Below are 23,600 nucleotides of genomic sequence, written 5' to 3'. Positions count from 1 at the left end.
TTCAACCTATATTGTTGAAACATAAAGGAACTGATTTGAATGATTAGCTTTATTACACGGTTTGGTTTGGGACACGACCAACTTTATCCGCGTGCGCGTTTTGAACGTGTGAGCGCGTGTGAAAGGGGCGTGGTTTTCTCACCGCACCTCACTCAGACTGAACGTTCAGCGCTGGTTGGGAGGGACGGATGTGAGGAGGAGATAATCCATCCTGCCATTCACCGACACGTTCACAGCGAGCTCGCAACCAGGAGCTGGAGAAGACACCGAAAAAGTGCCACATTTGGATCTAATTCTGTATTGTATTTTCTTCTAACGAAACAAATGTTGGATCTATGTTAACCGAGCGCGGAATCACACAGCGCTTTTTAATCCATAAGAAGGAATGCATCTTCGCCTCGGGAAACTGATACCTCTGATTTCTCTCATTGTTTTGGCTGAAGGTAAGATGCAACATCACAGAATACAAACTTCTGATGCACATTAGTTTGGAACAAACCTGCAGAATTTGAGTTGGACTTCGCGCTGATTGGAAAGTTTGTTGTATCAGCAGCTGAGTTTCGATCACAGCCCACTTGTTGAGCTCAGACTGGAAGTCATGCAGGATTGAATTGTATTAGTTAGTAAAAGTTACATTACAAGTTGAGTTGATTTAGAATAGTCATTTGTGTCAGGTGACATAACGGAATCCCAGCAGCTTCTCCAAAAGTTCATGTACTGCAGCCTGCTTGGGCTACAGACAGCATTTAACGTGTAGCAATGTGTTTATCAACTATTAATAGTAAATACAATTAAAAAAAAGTAAAATAAACTATATATATATATATATATATATATATATATATATAGTTACCCAGGGAAAGGCAGTTTAGTTATGTGCAGTGGTTTTAGTTTAATGATTCACCTGTTTGTTTCCTTAACCATAAACAAGTGAGTAAGTAACGTTAGCTATAAGCTACACAACACATTTACCATTAAGCTAACTAAATATAAATAAATAATAACAAAATATTAAAGATAAGCTCTCAGAATATACTATTAAATGCAATAAAAAATGTAATTCCACTGGGTAACGTCAGTTTTTAGAGGACAATGTAAGTTGTTTGTACCTTTAATGTAACTATTAAACATGTTTTTGGTAAACAAATAAATAAGTAACACTACTGAACTACTAAATAAATATACAGTACTTTAATAAGTGAATATACTAACCAGATAACAACATAAATAAATAAATGCACTCAAAATACTGATAAGTGCAATTTTGTGTAGTTTTACAGTGTAACATTTATTTGTTTGTGTACCTTTTATTAGAGAACATGGTAAATGTTTAGCAACTTTAGCATAACTTTAAAACTGATTAAATACATTACTTTTAAACCTACTAAATATATTTTTTATTTCTATCTGTACATTTTAAAAGAAAGTGGATATACTGGATAATTTCATTAAATGTGTGTATTTTTACCATTGGCAACCTTAATGTGCAAATAGTTCCTTCACCATTTTAAAAAGTATGTTCACAAATAAACTTGTTCTAAATGTGCCCAAAGTGATAAAAAAAGAATGTACATGGTCCCAAAATGTACCAAACTGTGCAATTTAGCTTTTAGTTCTACTTTTAATGTAACTGGAAGTGTTTTTTGTAAACCTAAAACCTTTAAACCTATTTAAAATATGTTCAAAATAAGTAAAACAAACTGAAAAATAAAGAAATAAATACAAATAACACTCCTGTGCAAAAGGTTGACCATTTTAAATAGTTTTGTATAATAGTTTTACATACCTGTTTTGTATCTTTATTTAAAGGATCTAGTACATGCTTCTCTAATGTAGCTTTAAAACAAAACAAAAATACATTAAAAGAATTTAAGGACTGCTAAATATGCCTAAAAAGGGTAAAAATAAAGAAAAACTTGTATGTACTTTTATATTACACTTTTTCACATATGCAATTTTAAATGTTATTTAAATAAACAATTTTAATATTATAATTGATGAATTAATTTATTATTTACACTCTTAATTATGTTTTGTACCTTTAGTGTACCTTTTTATGTACCTAAGAGTAGAAGCCATAAACTTAAACATAGAAATATTTTACAGGGCTGTTAACAACCAAATATAGCACTCATCCTGGACAGCAGCTGCATTCTAATGAATGAGTAGTCCAGTGTGGTGTTCTTGCCTCCGAACATCTCTTTAGAGTGCTAGGAATCACACCATCGCCCCAGTCACTCTCCCTGGGCTTACAGCCATGGCATTTTGGTTTTTCTCCAACGTGCAGAACCTTACTTTGCATATAACTGAAAGCTCGTTGTAACCCGGAGACAAAAAAAAAGCCTGAGAATTTGGTTTAGGAATGTGATATCAGTTTGGGTATTTTTCCAAACCAGACAGAAGCCTTTACTGACAGTGTTTTATTTACAGGTGGTCTGAAATGTTCTGAGAAATGCCAGAACGGAGGAACGTGTGTGTCTACGACAGACGGAAGAGGAGAATGCAAGTGAGTATGAATCATTACAGGTGCATCAAAAGTGCTTAAACCATCCCAATAACATTGCATTGATATTTGGCCTCGTTTTTTTTTTTTCAAAATGGTTTTAATAGTGTGTCAGCAGTATACAGAAGCTCTCAAAGAAAAGCGTCTGCTTTAATGCTTGCTTGTTTTGCCTAGACCTTACCATACAAATTCAAACAATATGTGTGTACGGTTCACTCCAGCTGGTTAATGCACATTCCAGACTAGCCAAGTATGGCTGATTATGATAGCAATGATGGAAGAGGGAATTTTGGATTTCTGCTCCTGTCCCTGTCTTAACTAGCAGTTTGCACTCTTTGAGTAAAAGTCTGAGAGACGTTCTGAGCCCTAAATCTTGTTTCTCTTTTCTTTTATGAAACGACAGCTGGGGTTTGCCAGAAGCTCAGCTGCCATTGTTCTTCCCTCTAGATTAATTCTGTGTGACTAATCTGTGTGTGGCTTTCCAGAATGCCTATACCCTCTATCTGCCCCCTGCCCCCACTTCAGTGTTTTGTCCCATTTTGAATGGCCATTCTCTCTGTGTGATTTATATTAGATAAGGACAGATGGCAGCAGTGTGTAATTGGACTGGATGTTTTCATAATTGGCAACAATCCACCATCCAGATATTAAAAGGAAAGTGCATAGCTTCACTCTCTTGATTAAAATGACCAATTTTTTCTTCTTAAATGGTCAAATTTTTGTGTTGTTTTCTGGGCGGAGCTAACTTCTGTTGGCCTTTTGAACTTTTCCTATGTGCACACAATTCAGATGCAAACGTGGGCTTGCGTTTCAGGGACGTTTGCAGAGGGAGTCAGTGTCTTCTTTCCCGTTATCTGTAAATCTGAATGGGGTCAGTGGCGTTGTTCGTGGCCTCCCTTAGAGGGCCGCTTGCTCGTAGGGCCACGCTGGCGCAGGGCCACGTCTTAATTCTGTCTGGCAGCCGCCCCACTGCAAGCAGGCCACAAAGCGAGTATTGTGACCGGCTACCCTCAGACTCCTCTAATTAAACATGGCGATAGGATGAGACTGCTCCTCCCACCCCGGGATGCTCGGTTACCAGCGCATGCTGCTTTCTGTGTATTGTTCCATTACGGAAAGTGGACAGGCCGCTGGGTATGCGGCGTGTCTGGCCAGCCCTGGCAGGCTGCAGGTTCACAGGTCAGTTTTGACCACCCCTGTGCCAGTATGAAATGGCTTCATTGTGCATGTCCTGAAAACGCTCGGGGACAGTTATTGTGCTGGTTGGGTTTGGAAGCATGCTGGCTCTGGTGTGTGCGTAAATGAATGTTTGTAGGCATTTATTCACATGGAAAGTTTGTCTTTGATGAAGTTGTGGAGCCATTTGGAGTAACGGCATAAAGCTGGGAGGCAGTTAAAACGATGCAAATGGGCTCTTTTTCATTTGACAGCTTTTTGGCATGCCTGTTTTGAAATCAAACCACATTTAAATGTTTAGTAAGTTGAAGCTTTTTAAACATGTGATTTTGATTACTCTGCCTGCAGTACTGGTATAATGTGTGTGAAAAATTGTCTTAATGTGTGCGCCCTTGATGGACTGGCGACCTGTCCGGGATATTTACTCCCTGTTTTCTACCAGTGAATCAGACCCACCTTGACTCTGACCACGATAAACAGTGGTAAAACAGACAATGAATGAATGATTTATGCTAACCACATATCACAACAGAGCGAAAATACCTTCTTATTACAGGGGGCATGTTCTGTTACATATTACACACACTCTTATTCACTTATTATATCAGGTGAAGAGTGACTTACCTTATATGGCCAAAAGTAAGTGGACACCCTACTTATTTATTGATTTTATCTGCAACCATTGCTAACAGTTGTATAAAATCATTTCATCATAAACAGCATATTATAAGCTTTCCTGTCCAACATTAGAGATGTTTACAGACACACTCTAAATTGTTTTTGAACAGCTTTCCCAGAACAGTAGTCTTTGTAAACCTGTGTCTATGTCCGTTCCATCTTTTTTATCTGCTTATTTTATTTTGTCCACACTGGGCTACTTAGCAGTTTTGTTAAATGTAAAATGTGTAATGCAGTACAGCTACCTTGAAGCATCTGCATCACATATGCTTATGCAGTGTTCCCCCCACCATGTATTAAACGTGTTGCTGCAGCCATGTAGCTCCTTGTTTAGTACATCCTCTGTTATATAGCATAGCAAGCATTCATTCTTAACATTGAAAAATCCAAGGAACTTTGGGACAAGGGTCTTGACCGAGGGCCGGACAGTATCAGCTTGGCAGTGTTGTGGTTGGACAGTGTTACAGATGCGTCTTATATAACATATTTTTATCTTATATAACACTTTCCAGATGTATTGCTCAAACAATTCAACCTGTGTCTGGAATGCCAAAGCCAAGCACACTGTATGGTCAAAGTAAACACCTTGCTTATTATTGAGTTTAGGTGTATGAAATCATTTAAATAAAATGGTAAAACAAGGTCTGAAGAGTCTGGTATGAAGGAACTCCAGTAGCCTGCACACAGCCTTGACATCAAACCCATTGAAGACATTTAGGATTGATAAAACTGCTGAATTCAAGCAGGGTCTTTTTGTTTAACATCAGTGACTGACCTCACAAATGCCTTTTTTGACTGAATAGACACAGATCCCCACAAACACACTTCAAAATCTTGTGCAAAGCCTTCTTAGAAGGGTGAAGGCTGGTCTTGCCTTAAGGAGGGGCTCTAAGAGGATGGGTCCCTGGTGAGTCTGGTCCTCTCAAGGTTTCTTCCTGTAATTTTAAGGGAGTTTTTCCTTGCCACTGTCGCCCTCGGCTTGCTCAACAGGTTTTTTTGGTCTGTCGGTCCTGGATTCTGTAAAGTTGCTTTGAGACAATGTCTATTGTAAAAAGTGCTATACAAATAAATATGACTTGACTTGACTATAATAATGGCCATGGTTTTGGAATGGCATGTCCAACAAGCTCATGGTCAGGTGTTCACATAAAAGTGAGACGCAGTAGCAGAGCAGAAGCATTATCTTAGTAGACTGGACAAGGCCAAAATATCCTCCTGGTGAACAGAAATACAAAGCAGCTTCAAGAGCTGGATTCCACAGCAGTGCACAAAGTGCAATAGACTGGACTAAGGGAGCTTAGCGTCAGTCAATGAGACGTGAGATGCCAGGCTTCAAGGGGATATGGAAATGTTGACAGGCCTCAAGTTGGCACCAGAAACTTTAAAAAAGCTGGCGTAGATCTAAGAGCTTTCTTCTGATAGCATGATCCAGCTGCAAACACTGGCTCATATTCACTGTATTATGGACGTGCACAATGAATTTTGATTCATTGATTCATTTGTTTATTTATGTATTTATTTATTGTCAATAGCTGCTTCATACTAATCAGGTGTGTTTAGAGATTACCCAGAAACACTGAGCACAATTCAAGATAACACCCACTACAGAGCGTCACACACTCACTCATCCACTGTCACTCTGCCCTGTGGTATGCTTTTGGGAAGTTGAAGCTTCCTAATGGAACTTTGTGTGGACATGGGAAGGACATTTCATTTCATTTTCAACTGTTTATCCTTCAGGTCATGGTGGGTCCGGTTCACCCAGAAACATTGGGAGTAGGGCAGGAACACTGTAGACAGGGTAATACATTGCAGGGCTTTGGCCATTACCTCCCCTCAGACATAGCCAATCATGTCTGTGTAGATGCCTAGCGGGCCGATAGCAGCTGTGAGAACATGTCAAGCTCATTATAGACACTGTCTCAAGACAAAATTGAGACGTTACCTGCTTCCTTACCTGCTGGACATTTGTGCTGCCCAAATTTTACTGTTTTAGTCTTTTGTTAAAAAAAACATACATTTTCATGTTTTACCACATATTTTACCGCTAATTCATCCACTTCCCCCTTAGACGTAGCCAGTAATGTCTGTATGTAGACACAGACCGGTTGATAGCACGTTATGAACGCTGGATCCAAGCATCATTCAATCATTCATTCATTTTCTGTTTTACCATTGCTTTATCCTGGTCAGGGTTGTGGTGGGTCTGATTCACCGGGTGAAAGGCAAGAAACGCCCCACCAGTCCATCACAGGGCAGACACACACACACACACACACACACACACTCACACTAAGGGCAACTTTTTTAGCTTCAACTGGCTTGACTGCATGGTTTTGGACTAGAGAAAACCCATGTGAACACAAGGAGAACATGCAAGTTCCATACAGAACTGTGAGGCAACAGCTCTACTCACTGCACCACCGTGTGTTTTAATTATTTAATTAATCTGATTACTTAGAAGAATTTAATTAAGATTTATAGATTTATGGTTTTTTGGGATGCACTTTTATTATTCCATGTTGTAGAATGATTAAAAGAATCTGACCTCTGTGACATCTCATATATACACACCAGTGAAATGGGAAGTCATGGATTACTGCTTGAAATATCCAACACACTTATTCAAAAACACAGTCATTTCAAAAAAATAAAATATAAATTTTAAAAAATCTTAATTTTAAGGGTGCCAATATTTGCAGCACTAATTTTTTTTTTTTGAGTGCTTTTTTTTTTTTGGAATTTGTTTACTTCAATTAAAGGTTGGATTTGCCCCTTTTTACAATACCCCTTGAGATTATTCTAATTAACCATCTTTTGTAGTGCTTTTAATTCATCTTTACAGGGGTGCTAATAATTATAAAGGTGACTAAATACTGTATGTATACAAACAATAAGCATCAGAAAAATACCTTATATTAAATACATTTGTTTGTTCGGTTAAGTAAAAGTTAGCATGTGTGGATATGTAATTAAAACAGTCCTCTAGGTTCCCCTTTGCACTTAAATTTAGGAAATGCACTCGAGCGAAAGGTCGAAAGGGGCAAGTCTTTCGTAATTCTAAAGAAATCTGACATTGTAAAAGAGGAACTAGTGTCAGAAAGTTATGAACTTGTGCTTTGTGGCTAAAGCAAGTCCATGAAATCAGGTCAGGTGTGCCACTGTGTGGTGTTGAAATCTGATACTAGATTTTTCATAATGTATTAATAGTCTCACATTGTTTTCTTCCACACGTTCTGTAAGAGCTGAGTGTAGCGGATCAAGTTCTGTATGCACAGCTGGCCAGGCAAAGAGTCCGTTTTTTTTGTTTTGAATGGATGTTTTTGACTCGAGCCATCTGTCTGTGCAACACTGCGTTACCAGCGATCACTATCAAGGTATTCCTGCTGCTAGGTGCTGTACAATACATACCTACACTCTGTGGTTTAAGCCATTTAGTCCTCGCTGTGGCAGCTGCCTCAGAAAATACCACACACTCTTTCCAAATGCTGTGAGTCTGTGTGAAAGAGAAAAAGGTGCATTTGGGAAATTAAGCCTTTTCTCGCTGAGCAGCTGAGTGTCGCACAGAACTGATTTAGTTTTATGAAGAACACTTGAAAACACTCAACACAGTTCCCAGACTCGTAAAAAGCACCAGAAGCAACACTCATTAGGTCAGTGTTCAGTCCCGAATTCCTCCTCCTTGCCCTGTCAGAGGACGTTTCTGGCCTTTCCCATGGGGTCGTTCGGGTAATAAGCTTAAATAAGCATGTCTCTAATGAACACTAACATGTGGCTTGGAAGAGCAGGCCTCCTGTAGTGATTACAGCAAGCCAGAGCAGCCTGAGGCCATCGTTTTACCAAGATCAGACAAGATCTTTAAATGTTTAGGCACTCGACTACAGGAAATGATAGGTTGGAAATAAAAGACTACTGAGGTGTTGTTCTATTGCTGCTTTGAAGGATCAAAATTCAGATCAGATGTCTTTCTGGGTTGCTAATCATCACCAAGCAGTGTAGCTCTAGGATCATCACTAGATCTAGCCTTACTAAAAACAAACTATAACTATTTTTGAATATAAACTTTGGCATTTTTTATGGCTATGATCTTAATTTTTGACTGGAATATTAATCGCAAGCCAATGATTAGTAGCCACTCCTGACAGAACACATTTAAATTGACAGGGTTGGACATTTAGAGAGATTTACAGTCCTTAAAATCAATCTTACTCAACATCTCCCAATCTAGTCATATCCAGTCTCCCCTCTACTGCTGCAGACCCCAAACCTGACCGACAAAGGCCGACCCTAACACACGCCCCCTTCGACATGTGTTCTACCAAACCGCTTCCTTTCACATACACAAGGCAGATTCACATAAGGCTCAGTATTGCATATGGAGAGTCACGCACTCCACTGGTTCCTTGACCAGCCAGCAGAGGCCTCAATTGCAGCATTAATGCAGAATCAATTCGGCCCTCCAATGCTCAGACATAGCCTATCGTCTGTTTAGGCACCCAGATGGACGATATTTATGTAGGTACAATTATTACCTACGAGGTTGGCAACTAGCAGATCGTACGTGTTTAAGACTATTTAAGTCTGGACACGTAAAATAAAGCTGTTTTCTTTTATTTCATCTGAGAAGGTTTGAAAAATAATAAAATATTAGTATATTAGAGTAAAAATGTGTCTGTGCCTGTGTGGACCAGTCCTAAATATCTGACCCCCAAATTCTATGTACGAGGGTTCTTCAAAAAGTTTCCGCACTTTTTAAAACTCTATCCCAGCATCATACCAACTTTTTAATGCCATCAGCAAAAATGTTTTTGGTTGAGCGCGTAGCCACTTATGCACCACTGCTTTCATATCATTATCACATGAAAATCTTCTTCCCCTTAAAGCTTCTTTGAGCGGTCCAAAAAGGTGGAAATCAGATGGCACTAAATCCGGACTATAAGCTCTCTCTCAGTCTCTCAGACACGACCGATTACTACTCCTTCCGCCCTCACCGTTTCCAACTAAAATATAAAAGTGCGGAAACTTTGAAGATCCCTCGTTTAATCAGACGATACATCCCAAACAAGTCAACTTCTAGAGCAGGGGTGGGCAATTAAATTTTCGAAGGGGCCACATAAGCAACTGGGACTGTTGTGGAGGGCCGGACCAATAAGGTGAACTTAATTCTGCTCAATATTAATTTTATCTCTTTATTACATTTTCAGCATTTAGCAGACGCCTTGATCCAAAGTGACTTACAATAAAGTTACAGTATACAGTCTGAGCAATTGAGGGTTAAGGGCCAGCAGCAACCTGGCGGTGGTGGGGCTTGAACCAGAGACCTTCTGGTTACTAGTCCAGTACCTTAAGCACTAGGCTACAACTGCCCACTATTTATTAAAAGCAGTAAATTGTGCAGTTCTAATAAGTTGTTAATGTTTAGATGACAATTAGAAGTAGGCAGAGTAAAACATCAACATTATTTTACTATTTAAACAAACAAATGCAAAAAAAACCCCAAAAAAAAACAAATGTGAACAAAATGTGCAGGTTTTTAAACTTTACACTATTTTGTTTTGAGTCTAATTACCTCATTTATTTTTCAGTCTTTTGTTATTGTTGGATATTCTTATTAAAATCACAAAGCTGGTCCTGACTGCTTCAGTTCTGGATGTGTTAAACTTTATAAAAAGTCCTTGTTGCTTTTGCAGTTTAGTTAGTAAAGCTTCAGGTGTGACGCTCCGCATCGTTCATGTTCTGTTTAGTACCATAACAGCGATTTAAACCCTAAATTGTGATCGTTAAACAGCTTTACACCTGACTTCAGTAAATAAATACTTCAGAAGTTCACGTCTTGTTAAAAACTCCACCGTCAGTCACACTCAGTTGTGTTCGCATTACGGTGAAGCTGATACACTCTCACACACGTAAAACGAAACGGATATTTAAAGACACAGCGCTCCCGTCAAAATCAATCCTGTTATATTGCATGTTTGATGTACATTTATTTACGTCTAATTTTTAATTGCCACGAACCTCATGCGGGCCGGTTGGGGATGTCTCGCGGGCCGGATGTGGCCCGCGGGCCGTACAATGCCCAGGTCTGTTCTAGAGGATGTGATCTGTAATGTGTTGTTTTTTAAATAATGTTACATTATTACCCCTAGGATCTTGGGTTCGAATCCCAGACAGTGCTATCAGCGCATGGGAGTTTGGGCGTATATGTACTGACATGATTGGCTTTGTCTGGTGGGATGGCTGATGTGTCCTGTGTGGGCAATGGACTGGCATCCTGTTTGATGTGTGTTACTGCATTGGACCATAGTTACCCTGACCAGGATAAAGCGGTAGTAAAATGTGCAAATGAAATGAACAAACAACTGCCTTTAGGTGTTTTCCCCTCAAAAGTAACATTGTTGTAATCCGTGGTAATTGCATATACCCTACAGATGTTTTGGGGTGATACTAGGTTTAAAAACATTGGACATTTCCTTTCAGCATCACAGGAGGAAAGGAGGAGTCCGGCTGAGAGGCGATATCTGACTCAAAGGTTAACGTGTGAGACAGAGCCTCCTACACTGTACGACCTCGTAATGGCAGATGGCAGATTGGACTATGGGGAGGAGGAAACCCCCAAGTATCTCATCTGGTTACGGGGTCATGTGTCAACAAAACATCTGCTTTGGCCCCGGGTGCCCTTTGCAGCTTGGCAAAGACCTGTTGTCATGGGCTACTGGTGGTAACTGAGAAAAGGCATCCTATCGCTATCCTGAGAACAAAGGGTGTTTCTGTCTGGTGCGTGGTTAAGTTTGAAGAACCTTATCAGCTTAACAGTAGGGTCACAGTCAGGCCGTACAACCGCAAGTAGATCGTGGCTGTTTACTCACCGTCTGATGCGTTTGTTTTGCAATTAACGAAATCTTCTCACGAGTTCCATCGCTGTAATTTTCCGTTACGCTGAAAGTTAAAAACTCATTAAAAACTATTTGAATGTCTTTGTTCTTTAACCCATTAAATATTCCGTTGGAGGGTACATCTCCAAACGAGATTTGGCACCGACAGTATATTTGTCACGCTCCTGCCAAGCTAAAGAGCAAGCTGCCAACATTCTCCGCTCGACCTTTTTGCATCACGCTGCCACGCTTTTCTCTTTGTGCTTTACTAGCAGAATCCACGAGGCCATGACGACGTGCTTTATGTATTTTACTCTTCGCACCACTGTGATACGTAGAACAGTTTGCCAGGCTGAAGAAAGTCAGGTGGGACGTTCAAAGCTGGTGGGATTTTTAGCTTGGCTCTGTTAAGTGCGGCTGCCAGCAGTCTCCACTGACTGGTGCTTTCAGGGATGGAGATGCAGGACGGGTCTTCTTCACTAAGAAACATATTTTATGATAGATATAGGTCTTATGACAAAAAGTGAGGACAGTATACTCGGAGTAATTTAATTTAGCCCCATAGTAACAATACTTCATTATCACTTAAGGTTCAGTTGTAGCCTAGTGGTTAAGATACTGCACCACTGCCAGATTGCCACTGTTTGGCCATTGAGCAAGGCCCTTAACCTTTAATTGCATAGAATGTACACCGATCAGCCATAACGTTAAAACCACCTCCTTGTTTCAACACTCACTGTCCATTTTATCAGCTCCACTTACCTTATAGAAGCACTTTGTAGTTCTACAATTACTGACTGTAGTCCATCTGTTTCTCTGCATGGTTGGTTAGCCCCCTTTCATGCTGTTCTTCAATGGTCAGGACTCTCCCAGGACCACCACAGAGCAGGTGATTCTCAGCACTGCAGTGACACTGACATGGTGGTGGTGTGTTAGTGTGTGTTGTGCTGGTATGAGTGGATAAGACACAGCAGCACTGCTGGAGTTTTTAAACACCTCACTGTCACTGCTGGACTGAGAAAAGTCCACCAACCAAAAATATATCCAGCGCCCCATGGGCAGCGTCCTGTGACCATTGATGAAGGTCTAGAAGATGACCAACTCAAACAGCAGCAATAGATGAGCGATCGTCTTTGACTTTACATCTACAAGGTGGACCAACTAGGTAGGAGTGTCTAATAGAGTGGACAGTGAGTGGACACGGTATTTAAAAACTCCAGCAGCGCTGCTGTGTCTGATCCACTCATACCAGCACAACACACACTAACACACCACCACCATGTCAAGTCAATTCCAATTCCTAATTTTAAATCTGCTGATCAAGGAGAGACGGGTAACCCTACGTACCCTCAGACACACGTCTGATCTGCGACCGCTTATCACCTGCCAGTGTTGGGGTGGGGTTAGGGTTAGATCCGTATCGCGTACCAAGAGTCTTACTAGGCTCCAAAGACGCCCCCAAATTCGTGCAGGTGCCAGTCCTGGACCAGTCCTGGAGATAGCATATCACAGCATATTGCAGTGGAAAGAGACCCTGTCTGATCCTACCTTGCTTAGACACAGCCAGTTGTGTTTGTGTGGACTCCTGGCCAGGTCATTGGCTCTGCTGAGATTCAAACTTACAAGTCCAAACACTGCACAGTGGTGTGCTTGCTTGTTAGACCGCTTCTCCACCTGCCACATGCTGCTCCTTACCCTCTTGAATTGGTGTCAGTCGTGTGACAGGAGAGACTCATGGTTAACTTGAGCAAGGTTATTTCAATCTGAAATTTACCACATTCCTTGGTTGTACATGGTTTTTCTCTAGGGTTCAGTTAGAATGTCTTTGTTTGGTGAGATTGGCACCTTTGCCACAAATGTGGCTAACTTTGTGTTCGGTCGCCCAACCCTTCTTTTTTGCCTTGCTTTGGTGGATTTGCATATGAGGCTTATCCACTTCTGCACAGGCGCCACGTTCTGCTAACCGGGGTCCTTGCACAGCGTTTGCAGACCAATCCCACTAATTCTGGCCTTTTTCCCTACCCAGCAGACTCAGTGGCCAATTTCGTCTGCTGCAGACACTGCCAATTGTGCCCGCTAGATGCCGCCCAGCCGACCGGTAGCAGAGCTGGGATTCAAACCGGGATTTTCAGTGCTAGTGGATTATCCCGCTGCACCACCATTGTTTCATTTTCAAATGTTTTAATACTGTGCTGCTGTTGACCTGGCTAGGCATCCAGACAGGTGCAATTGGTTGTGCCTGAGGTAAGAAAGGTCGAATGGGCTTTGTCTGGTTGAGGCATCTGTGTTCATATCGTCCATCTTTGAATGTGGTCATCTGGTCAGCATTGCCATGGGTCTAGTGGGGTAGTGGGCAAGCACAATTTTCCATTTGTCTCCAGTTTTGTCACTAAAACTTTTACTTTGGCAATGACATGTTCTCGCCTGCTTTGCTCTTAATATCATTGGCTGTTGCTTCCACAGCAGCAGACCTTCAGTTCTAAAGCCAAAAAGCTGTTCGTACGAGAACATGTGCAGTCTGGTTTTAGCGGTTTAACTTTTGGATTGGCTTCTTCTAATTGTTCTTAGATTTAAGTGCATGTGTGATTGTGCAGTGCACTGGCCGGACTGTAGTCCAAGCCCTGCACCTAGTGCTTCTGGGTGGCCTCGAATCTTCCTCTTGGATTATTTTTTCATCGTAATACGGCTAGAACAGGAAGCGTGGGACGAACAAGAGACACTGAGTCTGAAGTTGTAGTAAGTCAAAGAGAATTTAGGAATGCTGGTCTAATATGATAAATGTAGTACAAAGTATTTTTGGAAACTGCACCCTAGCCAAGATGGGTTGGAGCACGTTGGAGGGAAAACGTTTGAAGAAGTTTACTAAGAGGAGCTTCCAGGATCTGACGATGAGAGAAGAACCTAGACCACAGGACAGGCAGTGGGAGGGAATAGCGAGGTTCAATAGCTGAACGCTTACTCAGAGGGGATGTATGAGGCCGAACCACGCTAAGCGCAGCACTTGAATGGCGGCGGGAACAATGGGCCTTTTCATGAAGCCTTCCTGCTCTGCTATGCAGCAGCGACACTATTCAGGGACTTTCTGCTTCGGCCGCCATGTTCTCCTGAGCAGAGGGGCTAGGGGAGGGAAGTGGAGCGTGGGGGAGGACGCTAGGACCCGCAGCTGGCAGGACCTCATTAACATGTGCACCTGCTCTCCAGGCAGCTTCAGACTTTCTAAGACAGATCAGCGCTGCCATTTTAGTCATGTTCAGAGCAATTTAGTGTTTTTAACTACATCAACTCAGGATGGCACGTTATACAATAGTCTTGAGATTTTGTGACACTAATCATATCTGTATATAGTAGGGATGTAACGATACACTCTACCCAAGATGCAATGCGATTCACGATACTGGGTTCACGATACGATTTTTTCCCGATTTTTTAAACAAAATGAAATTGAAGACAAATTATGACAAAGTTTCCTTTTATTATTTCTCTTTAAAAAAATGAAATACTTTATTTGTGCTTTTCTATTATTTATCTAAATAATGAATGTTCTTTTATTTCTAACTATGCAAAACAATGCTGCACATTTCCCTTTTTGTGTAAAAAAAATTTAATGAAATTTTAAAACAAATCCAACATTAAATAAATAAATGAATAATACAAATAAAGAAAGTATCCTCACATAAATACATTTGGCTGGAAAATTCCGAACTTGGCAACCCTGTAGTGACGTAAACCAGGCGAGGTGACTAGCGCCAGTGCCCTCTGCTGTTTAAAGTGAATATCGATTCATTATACATGTAAATCGATTTGAATCGTTACACATGTGAATCGATTTTTTAACTGTCTTGTGGTGCATTGTTACATTCCTAGTATATAGATGCTCGACCAACTGATAGCACCTCTGGGGATTCGACCCCCTACTCCCAGTTTACCTGTGTAATTTACAGATGCTCCACCCGAGCACAGCTTTGACTTTCTGACCCTTAGTAACCCCATTGTTCTGATCAGGGTCTCTGTTGTCACAGAGCCTTTTTCAGGCCCAGAGTGGAAACACACTCTAAATAGGTGCACATTAGGCCAGTACAATGGTACCTTGAACCAGGTTTTCCATACATCCTTATGGGGGAAAAAACCCCTTGAAACTCAATGTCTTTTAAACTCGACGCCAGCCCCAGAACCAATTTACGTCGAATTTAAAGACATTGGGTTTCAAGGTATTTTTCCCATAAGGATGTATGGGAAACCTGTTAATGCGTTCCAGGTCCCTTGGAACTGCATATATTTTAGGCTAATGCAAAATAATGGGGTTGTTTTTGACACTTATACACTGACAATAATTGGTGATTAGATTGGGGGAAAATTTACTGATAGATGTATTGCACTATATTGGGGTATTATAAAGATACACACTGAGGATGTGAACAGTGGACATAAGTTCCTGACCTCACAAATGCTTTTTTGACAGAATGAGTACAAATTTCCACAGACACACTTTGTGTAAAGTCTTTCCAGATGATATAAGGCTTGAAAAAAGAAGGGAGGGACAACTCCATAGTAATGCTCATGATACTGGAATGACATGTGCTTCAAGCTTACGGTCAGATGTCCTCATACTTTTAATTATATTGTGTACTAAGCACTATAGTTGTACATTCTGTTCCAAACTTGCCTCCAGATAAGAGTGGGGGGAATGGCGGTGGGACAATAAGAGGAAGAGTAGAGTAGGTAGACGGGTGCAATTCCTACACCTAATGAGTTTGTCCGGTTTGGTTTTCCGTCTCCTTTTTTAACCGGTTAAGGTTATTGGCTCTCCTAATCCAGTGGGGGAACAGTAACGCACTTCTGCCCTCAGGACTCACAGACGTAGCTTGCAGCAGTGCGGCTCAGGAAGAGCTCGTTTCAACACTGGCGGACTGGGGTAAACACGGCCTTTGTGTCGCCCAGGAAAAACAGACAAACGCGTACGCCTGAGTCAACCCGATATAACCCTGTATAGGTGTATGGTTCTTTATACAAAGTGTTTGCTGTTCATTCTTTTTATGGCCTCAGCTTGTGATTGATGCTGGGATGAGCTTCAACTGTAGAAGAATACAAGCCATTGATGAGGTGGAAGGGGGCTTTGAAGTACTGATAATGTTAGCCCAGGGTTCAAAGACTCTGGTATAGATGCAGCCTTGTCTTTTGCCTGAATGAACGGTAGAGAAAGGCTGAGGCATGCAGAATTCCCCCCCCCCCCCCTAAGAGATGATGATGGGTTCTTTCATGAAACTCTTTTAAGCAGGATTAGAAGTACAAGCCAGAATCGACAATGAGCTGTGAGCAGTCCCATGACATTTGTTTCTAACTGAACTTTTGTGGTGTAGCAACTTTGGAAAAAACTACAGCTGTATTTGTCTTAGGCTATTCATAATCATCTTTATCATTTTTAGGTTTTTCCACTGCTCTATATTGGTCAGGGTCACTGGGTGCAATGTAGTACCACACCATGGACAAGATGCCAATCTAGTGCAGCATCTCAGCCATTAACCTCCATCCCAGACACAGCCGATCATGTCTATGTGTAGACCCTCGATCCCAGCTTGTGTGGGCTAGTGGAATTTACCACTGTGCCACCTGAGAGCGTTAGGCTATTTATATAAGTATGAACTATGTATCCTATGTGATGTGTGTGTTTGTGTATTTGTCTCTTTGTGCCTTGCAGCTGGAGTAAACATAGATGTTTTTTATCATAATCGATTTTACTTTACTTGTGAAGTTTACCTGTACATTTGATATGTTTTTTAAATCACTAACAAGCACCAATAACCAACAAGCTCAGAGCGTCCAAGTAACAACTAAATGCACTACTGAGTTTCATATTATTAAAGCTTTATGTTTTAGCTTTATTTATTTAATAAAAATCAGTGTAAAGTCGAAAACATTTACATTTTCGGCATTTAGCAGACGCCTTTATCCAAAGCGACTTACAGTACAGTGACAGTATACAGTCTAAGCAATTAAGGGTTAAGGGCCTTGCTCAAGGGCCCAACAGCAGCAACCTGGGGTAGCACAATAATATAAACATGGTAAACAGAACTAGTACAGCATATTGAGTGTTAAAGCTAACAGTTTACCACAATAATTAACTAAACAGCCGGGTGTCTACACAGACATGATTGGTTATGTCTATTGGGTGAATGGCCAAAGCCCTGCAATGGATTTGGCGTCTGTACAGACTTGATTAGCTATGTCTGAGTTGGCCTGTGATGGATTGACACCCTGTCCAGTGTATTCATATCTTGCGCTCAGTGTTTCCTTGTAGAACCTGACCGATATAAAGCGGTTGATGTAATGATGTAATAAAATGGGTATCTCTGGATACTGGATGATACTTGAAGCTTTGTATTACATCAGAATTATAAAACATGGCATCAAAGCTTCCTAAGTGAAAAGGTCTGATTGGTATTAGTACCACTGTAACACAGTTGGTGGATATGCTTAGGATTCAGATATCTGGTTAACACTTGGTGCTCGAATGGTTCAGCGTTGTATTATGCTAGCCTATCAGCTGGCTGGGTGTTTACACAGACACTCAGTCTATGTCTGATCTGGCCTGTCGTGGATTGACACCCTTGTCGACCCTCACCAGGATAAAACAGTTGATGAAAATGAAATGAATTAATTGAAATATCTGCTTGAGAGACTGTTTGTGTGTTTGCATGTGTGTGTGTGAAGATGTAGTGCCCATTTTGGGTTAACCTCAATGACCATGTGCTGATTTTCCTGTTCCTTGATGTGGCTCCTTGTGACCACTTTTTAAGCCATGAGTCCACTGTAAACGTAATGTTGCGTTTGTTTGTATGTACTACAAAGCACTGTTACTGTATGTTCAATAGAGAAATAGTAGAGAGAGAGCGAGTTGAGCACTAGCAAAGCAAGTGTAAATTTTAAAAAGAAATAATTCTATTCAAAATAATGTTGGCATTTAAATGACCATCCAGTGTCATTTTTTTGAATACTGTGTTTTTTGTATTTTAGATGTCCTGACAAGTATTTGGGCCCAGTGTGCCAGTTTGCCAACCCTTGCCTTCCAAACCCCTGCTGGAATGGCGGCATTTGCCAGGCATCTACACGTGACAACAGAGTGGACTACGTCTGCCGGTGTCCCCTGGGCTACATGGACCCACGGTGCCTCACTCCTACCGACAACCCGTGCCGCAGCTCACCTTGTGGCAACGGAGGGACATGCGAGCTGACCAGCCTCCACACATTCAAGTGCAAATGTCCACCAGGCTGGACCGGTAAGAATCAGAATGACTGGTAAGAAGTGCAATTCCATACAATACGGCAAATAAACTGAAATTTATTCATCATGGATGTTTCTGTTTACTTTTACAGGTAATATCTGCCAGCAGGCTGACCCTTGTGCCTCAAACCCGTGTGCCAACGGCGGTCAGTGCAGCACATTCGATTCTCATTACATCTGCGCCTGCACGCCTTTCTTCTCAGGTGAGACGTGCAAACAAGACGTGAATGAGTGTGCCAAGACCCCGTCTCCCTGCAGGAACGGCGGAACGTGTGTGAACGAAGTGGGCGCATATCGCTGCAACTGCCCGGCCGAGTACACAGGTAAACACTGTGAGACTCGGTACCAGCCCTGCAGCCCCTCACCATGCCACCACGGAGGGACCTGCGTCCAGGTCGGAGACACAAACTACGAGTGCACCTGTCTTCCCGGTAAGCAAGCTGTAACAGGGTAGGTGTTTTTAGGATCATGTGGTTAAAAGCCTCAAACAGGGCGGCACGATGGGTAGCACTGTCACCTCACAGCAAGAAGGTCCTGCGTTCGATCCCTAGGTGGAGCAGTTCGGGTCCTTTCTGTTTGAAGTTTGCATGTTCTCCCCATGTCTGTGTGGGTTTCCTCCGGGTGCTCCGGTTTCCTCCCACAGTCCAAAGACGTGCAGGTGAGGTGAATTGGAGATACAAAATTGTCCATAACTGTGTTTGGCTTTAAAACTTGAATTGATGAACCTTGTGTAACCATTAATTACCTGTCCTGTCATGAATGTAACCAAAGTGTGAAAACATGACATTAAAATTATTACACACAAAAATTAAAAAAATAGCAAAGGAAAGACCCATAAACATATGCAGCCTGCAATAGAGAGAGTGGATAGTAGAGGGGTAGCACCTGCAACAACCCAGTTCTCAGACAAAGAAAAACAGTGATGTCAGTGCACTCAGCCCACGCCCAACACCGTCTTTGGGGCAGCTTATAGTGTCAGTGTTTCCCACCAGTATGGGAGCTGGGCCAGACTAGCTCTCCCATCATGTTCCCTTGTTAGAATGATAAAAGCGCACCTTAGCTGTACTCTTAGCAGTTAACTTCTACTCTAGATCTGTTCATGTCTGTGTGTATGTGTGTGAACCGACCAGCAGGAAGCATTAGCCCTTATCGTGAGGAAGTGTCTGACGACAATATCCTCACCGTGTTGTCTCTGGATTCAGGCTAGAACATGGAAACATGGTTTTTGTACACAAACACACACACACACTTCCTTTACCATGAAAATCCACTGCATGGTTTATAAAATCTCAACAGATTTAAAGAACAGAGGGAATCCTACACTAACTGTACACTACACCAAAGGTACACTACCAGTCAGATGCTTAGACACACTCCATTAAAATCAGTTGAATTTTACCTGATTTATTATTATTATTAGAATAGAATAGAATGCCTTTATTTGCTATATATACATATACACTTGTACAGTACAATGAAATTCTTATTTTGGTGTATCAGGGTCTGCCATTGTATGGCACTCCTGGAGCCAAGAGGGTTAAGGGCCTTGCTCAGGGGACCAACGGTGGCTGCATGGCAGAGATGGGATTCAAACTCTAAACCTTTCAATTGGTAGCCCAAAGCTCCACCCACTAAGCTACTACTGCCTCATTATTATTATTATTATTATTATTATTCATTGGTCCCCCCATCCTTAGTCATAGGCAGTCATGTCTTTGTAGATGCCTGGCTGACCAATAGCACTGCTAAGATTAGAACCCAGATCTCTGCAGTGGTAGGCTAGCATAATAGACCGCTACAGCACCCGAGCACCTAAGCATTATTTTATTATTATTGTGACAATAAAAGAAAGGTGCTCGTACCCCAGTGGTGTTATCGCCCGGCCGGCCGAATCCACAGGCACAATTATTTACAGTGGTCCTAATAGCATTAAGAGCATTGCAGTATAATGTAAAGGTAGCAGTTTTGCTATCGTGGACAAATTAATTAATTCTGTCATAAACATTCAAACTATATTTCTTCAGTGTGTAAGTTTCATAAGCTGCTGGCTTGGCAGGGAAAGTAAAAGGAAACTGTGGTTGGTGTCAGTTGACTCTGCTGTCATTAGTGCATCTGACTTGGGACCTGGCAATGCCATTTTTTTCCAGAAAAGGAAAACGGTTGACCGCAATAACATTAACGACAGCTTCACCATGTAACAGTGGGTTTCACAAACCCTGCACCCACAAACTGTTTGTGTGTGTGTGTTTTTTCAAGAAATTAGAAATGACTAGATCCAAATGTTTTACAGTTGTGTAAGTAGTATTAAATTAATGTCATTTCTTTAAAGGCTTCAGTGGTCAGAACTGTGAGGAGAACATTGATGACTGTCCAGACCATCGCTGCCTTAATGGAGGAACCTGTGTAGATGGAGTGAACACTTACAACTGTCAGTGCAAACCTGAATGGACAGGTATTAGAATTGTATTCATTGCACACTATTGAGACAAACACAAAACATGTGTATTTTCCAATTTTATTGAATTGCTTAGCAGGCCACACATTTGTGTCATGAGCGTTCTGGGTTGTATGTCCTCTGATAGGTCAGTTCTGTACTGAAGACGTCAACGAATGCGATCTGATGCCCAACTCCTGTCAGAACGGCGGAACATGCCTAAATAATCAGGGAGGATACAACTGTGTGTGTGTGAATGGCTGGACGGGTGACGACTGCAGCAAGAACATCGATGATTGTGCAGATGCTGCCTGCCACCAGGGAGCCACTTGTCACGATCGCGTGGCCTCCTTCTACTGTGAATGCCCACCTGGACGCACAGGTTCGTAATGCTTTTGTTTGTACATTTTGCAATGACTTTAGTCCCAGAAATAAGATCACTGTTTGTTCTAAACCCACCTGCAGTCCAGACAGTATTTAATAGCATTCAGGTCAATATTGTTCTAACTTCTACTTTTTGGGGCGGTTGGTGGGTAGCACTGTCGCCTCATAGCAAGAAGGTCCTGGGTTCGATCTCCAGGTGGAGCGATCTAGGTCCTTGCTATGTGGAGTTTGCATGTTTGCAAGCCCCACATCTACATAGAAGTGTAAATCAAAACTCAGTGGGTTGTTGTTAAGTATTTACATTTTACATTTACAGCATTTAGCAGACGCTTTTATCCAAAGCGACTTACACAGTGAGCAGAACACAATGAGCAATTGAGGGTTAAGGACCCAACAGTGGCAACTTTGTGGTGGCGGGGCTTGAACCGGCAACCTTCTGTTTACTAGTCCAGTACCTTAACCACTGAGCTATCACTGGCCCTGGAAGTATCTGGATTATGTACTTGGATGTGTATGTGCATTCACGTTGGTGTATTCTACTGTTAGTGACTTGTGATCCATCTAATCCAGGTTTGCTGTGTCACTTGGACGATGCTTGTATCAGTAACCCCTGTCAGAAAGGCTCCAACTGTGACACGAATCCAGTCAGTGGTAAGGCCATCTGCACCTGTCCCATAGGCTACTTTGGCTCAGCCTGTGACCAGGATGTTGACGAATGCTCCCTAGGTGAGGACTAAACCTCTGATTCTTTGACTTCTTGTTTTTTTTTTAAACATATCCAACAATTCTGTGTTATGTAATAATGCAGGCTTATAAAAAGACTTTATACCACTTAAATGTCCTGTAGGTACAAACCCATGTGAGCATGCTGGGAAGTGTCTGAACACGAAAGGCTCATTCCAGTGTAAGTGCCAGCAGGGCTATGTGGGCGCTCGCTGTGAACTTGACATCAACGAGTGCAAGTCCAACCCATGTCAGAATGACGCTACATGTCTGGACCAGATCGGAGGATTTCATTGCATCTGCATGGCAGGTAAAGTGACATACACATGGCATAGTGAGCATGAAGTGCAAGAAAGGAATTATGACGATAACTGAATCAACATGGTGACTGGGTTACTAGCATCATTACCTGAAGTTATTTCAGTTCCAGTAGTGTGGTTGTGACATGGTATTAAATCAGTTTGCTTAGAATTTGACTATTTTATCGACTTTTTATTGCTGATTAATACAGAACCTCAAAGGTATGAAGGTGTGCCTTGTTCATGTAGATCAGTTATGCAATTGGGTTGATCGAGGACCTACTGACAGCAGTAATATACCAGGTCTACATGACATTCAACATAGAAACTATGCCACGTGTGGCATGTGGACCAGATCTGCTGTGGTGACCCCTAATATACATATAGAAGATGGTGAAAGAGAGAGAGAGAGAGAGAGAGAGAAATGTAGTATTTAGTACCATATGTAAAGTTTAGCAGGCAGTCTGACACAGTTAATATTTTTGCACATGTGCAGTTGTGGAAATCAAAAAGTAATTGGATAATTATGTAAAAATGCACTAAATAATAAATAATAATTATAATATTATTAAAAGTATATTTGTTTGATACACAAGAAGTTCTGAGTACAATATTTCATCAGTACCTGATAAACCTCTATTGCTTATTCAAAAATTAATTAGTCAATTAAAAAGACTAATAATAATGGCCTGATTACAGACAGGTCATATAAACACAGTAGAGAATCTGACAGTATCACTAAGCCGTGCTGAATTCTCTGGCCAACACTAAAGCTTATCTCTCCTTGCTAATTGTCAGGGTACGAGGGAGTCTTCTGCGAGATCAATACCGATGAGTGTGCCAGCACGCCCTGCCTTAACAATGGGAAGTGCATCGACAAGATCAACAACTACCAGTGCGAGTGCCCCAAAGGTAAGCAAGAGGGGGCTATTTACCCCCAGGACAGCACAAAAAGGGAGGAACATAATCCAGGCCCTGAGGCAGGCTTAGCAGCTTCCAGTCAAAATATTTATAGTCTAAAAATCTATATAGTAGCTTCTAAAAAGTTAGCATCAGTATCAAGTTTGCAGATTGTTATCATTTTAAGCAGAATAAATGTGAAATGTATAAACACAGTCTTGTCAGAAGCTTTCTCACATAGAGGTCACATAGAGGTCACTCTATTGTAATACTATTTGGTTTTGAAATAGGATGTCCAACCAGTTTTTGGTGAGGTGTACCAAATATTTTTGGCCATATAGCTTGAGTGCTT

The 23,600-nt window shown here is 41.5% G+C and overlaps 1 protein-coding gene across 1 annotated transcript in view; it reads left to right on the top strand.

Annotated features, from left to right (window-relative positions):
- The first annotated feature begins 279 nt into the window (after nt 1-279).
- notch1b (notch receptor 1b) overlaps nt 280-23,600 on the top strand; it is a 55,126-nt gene continuing 31,805 nt past the window's right edge. Inside the window, exons 1-9 of the mRNA XM_063018243.1 lie at nt 280-443; nt 2,431-2,506; nt 18,241-18,503; nt 18,601-18,939; nt 20,838-20,960; nt 21,091-21,324; nt 21,897-22,052; nt 22,174-22,359; nt 23,147-23,260. Of these exons, the coding sequence (XP_062874313.1) occupies nt 386-443; nt 2,431-2,506; nt 18,241-18,503; nt 18,601-18,939; nt 20,838-20,960; nt 21,091-21,324; nt 21,897-22,052; nt 22,174-22,359; nt 23,147-23,260 (1,549 nt within the window). The 5' untranslated portion in view covers nt 280-385. The remainder of the gene's footprint in view (nt 444-2,430; nt 2,507-18,240; nt 18,504-18,600; nt 18,940-20,837; nt 20,961-21,090; nt 21,325-21,896; nt 22,053-22,173; nt 22,360-23,146; nt 23,261-23,600) is intronic.

The sequence above is a fragment of the Trichomycterus rosablanca genome, chromosome 21 (assembly GCF_030014385.1).
Source record: "Trichomycterus rosablanca isolate fTriRos1 chromosome 21, fTriRos1.hap1, whole genome shotgun sequence".
Taxonomy (NCBI): domain Eukaryota; kingdom Metazoa; phylum Chordata; class Actinopteri; order Siluriformes; family Trichomycteridae; genus Trichomycterus; species Trichomycterus rosablanca.
Note: the sequence above shows the minus strand (reverse complement) of the source record. Positions and strands in the feature narration are given on the sequence as shown.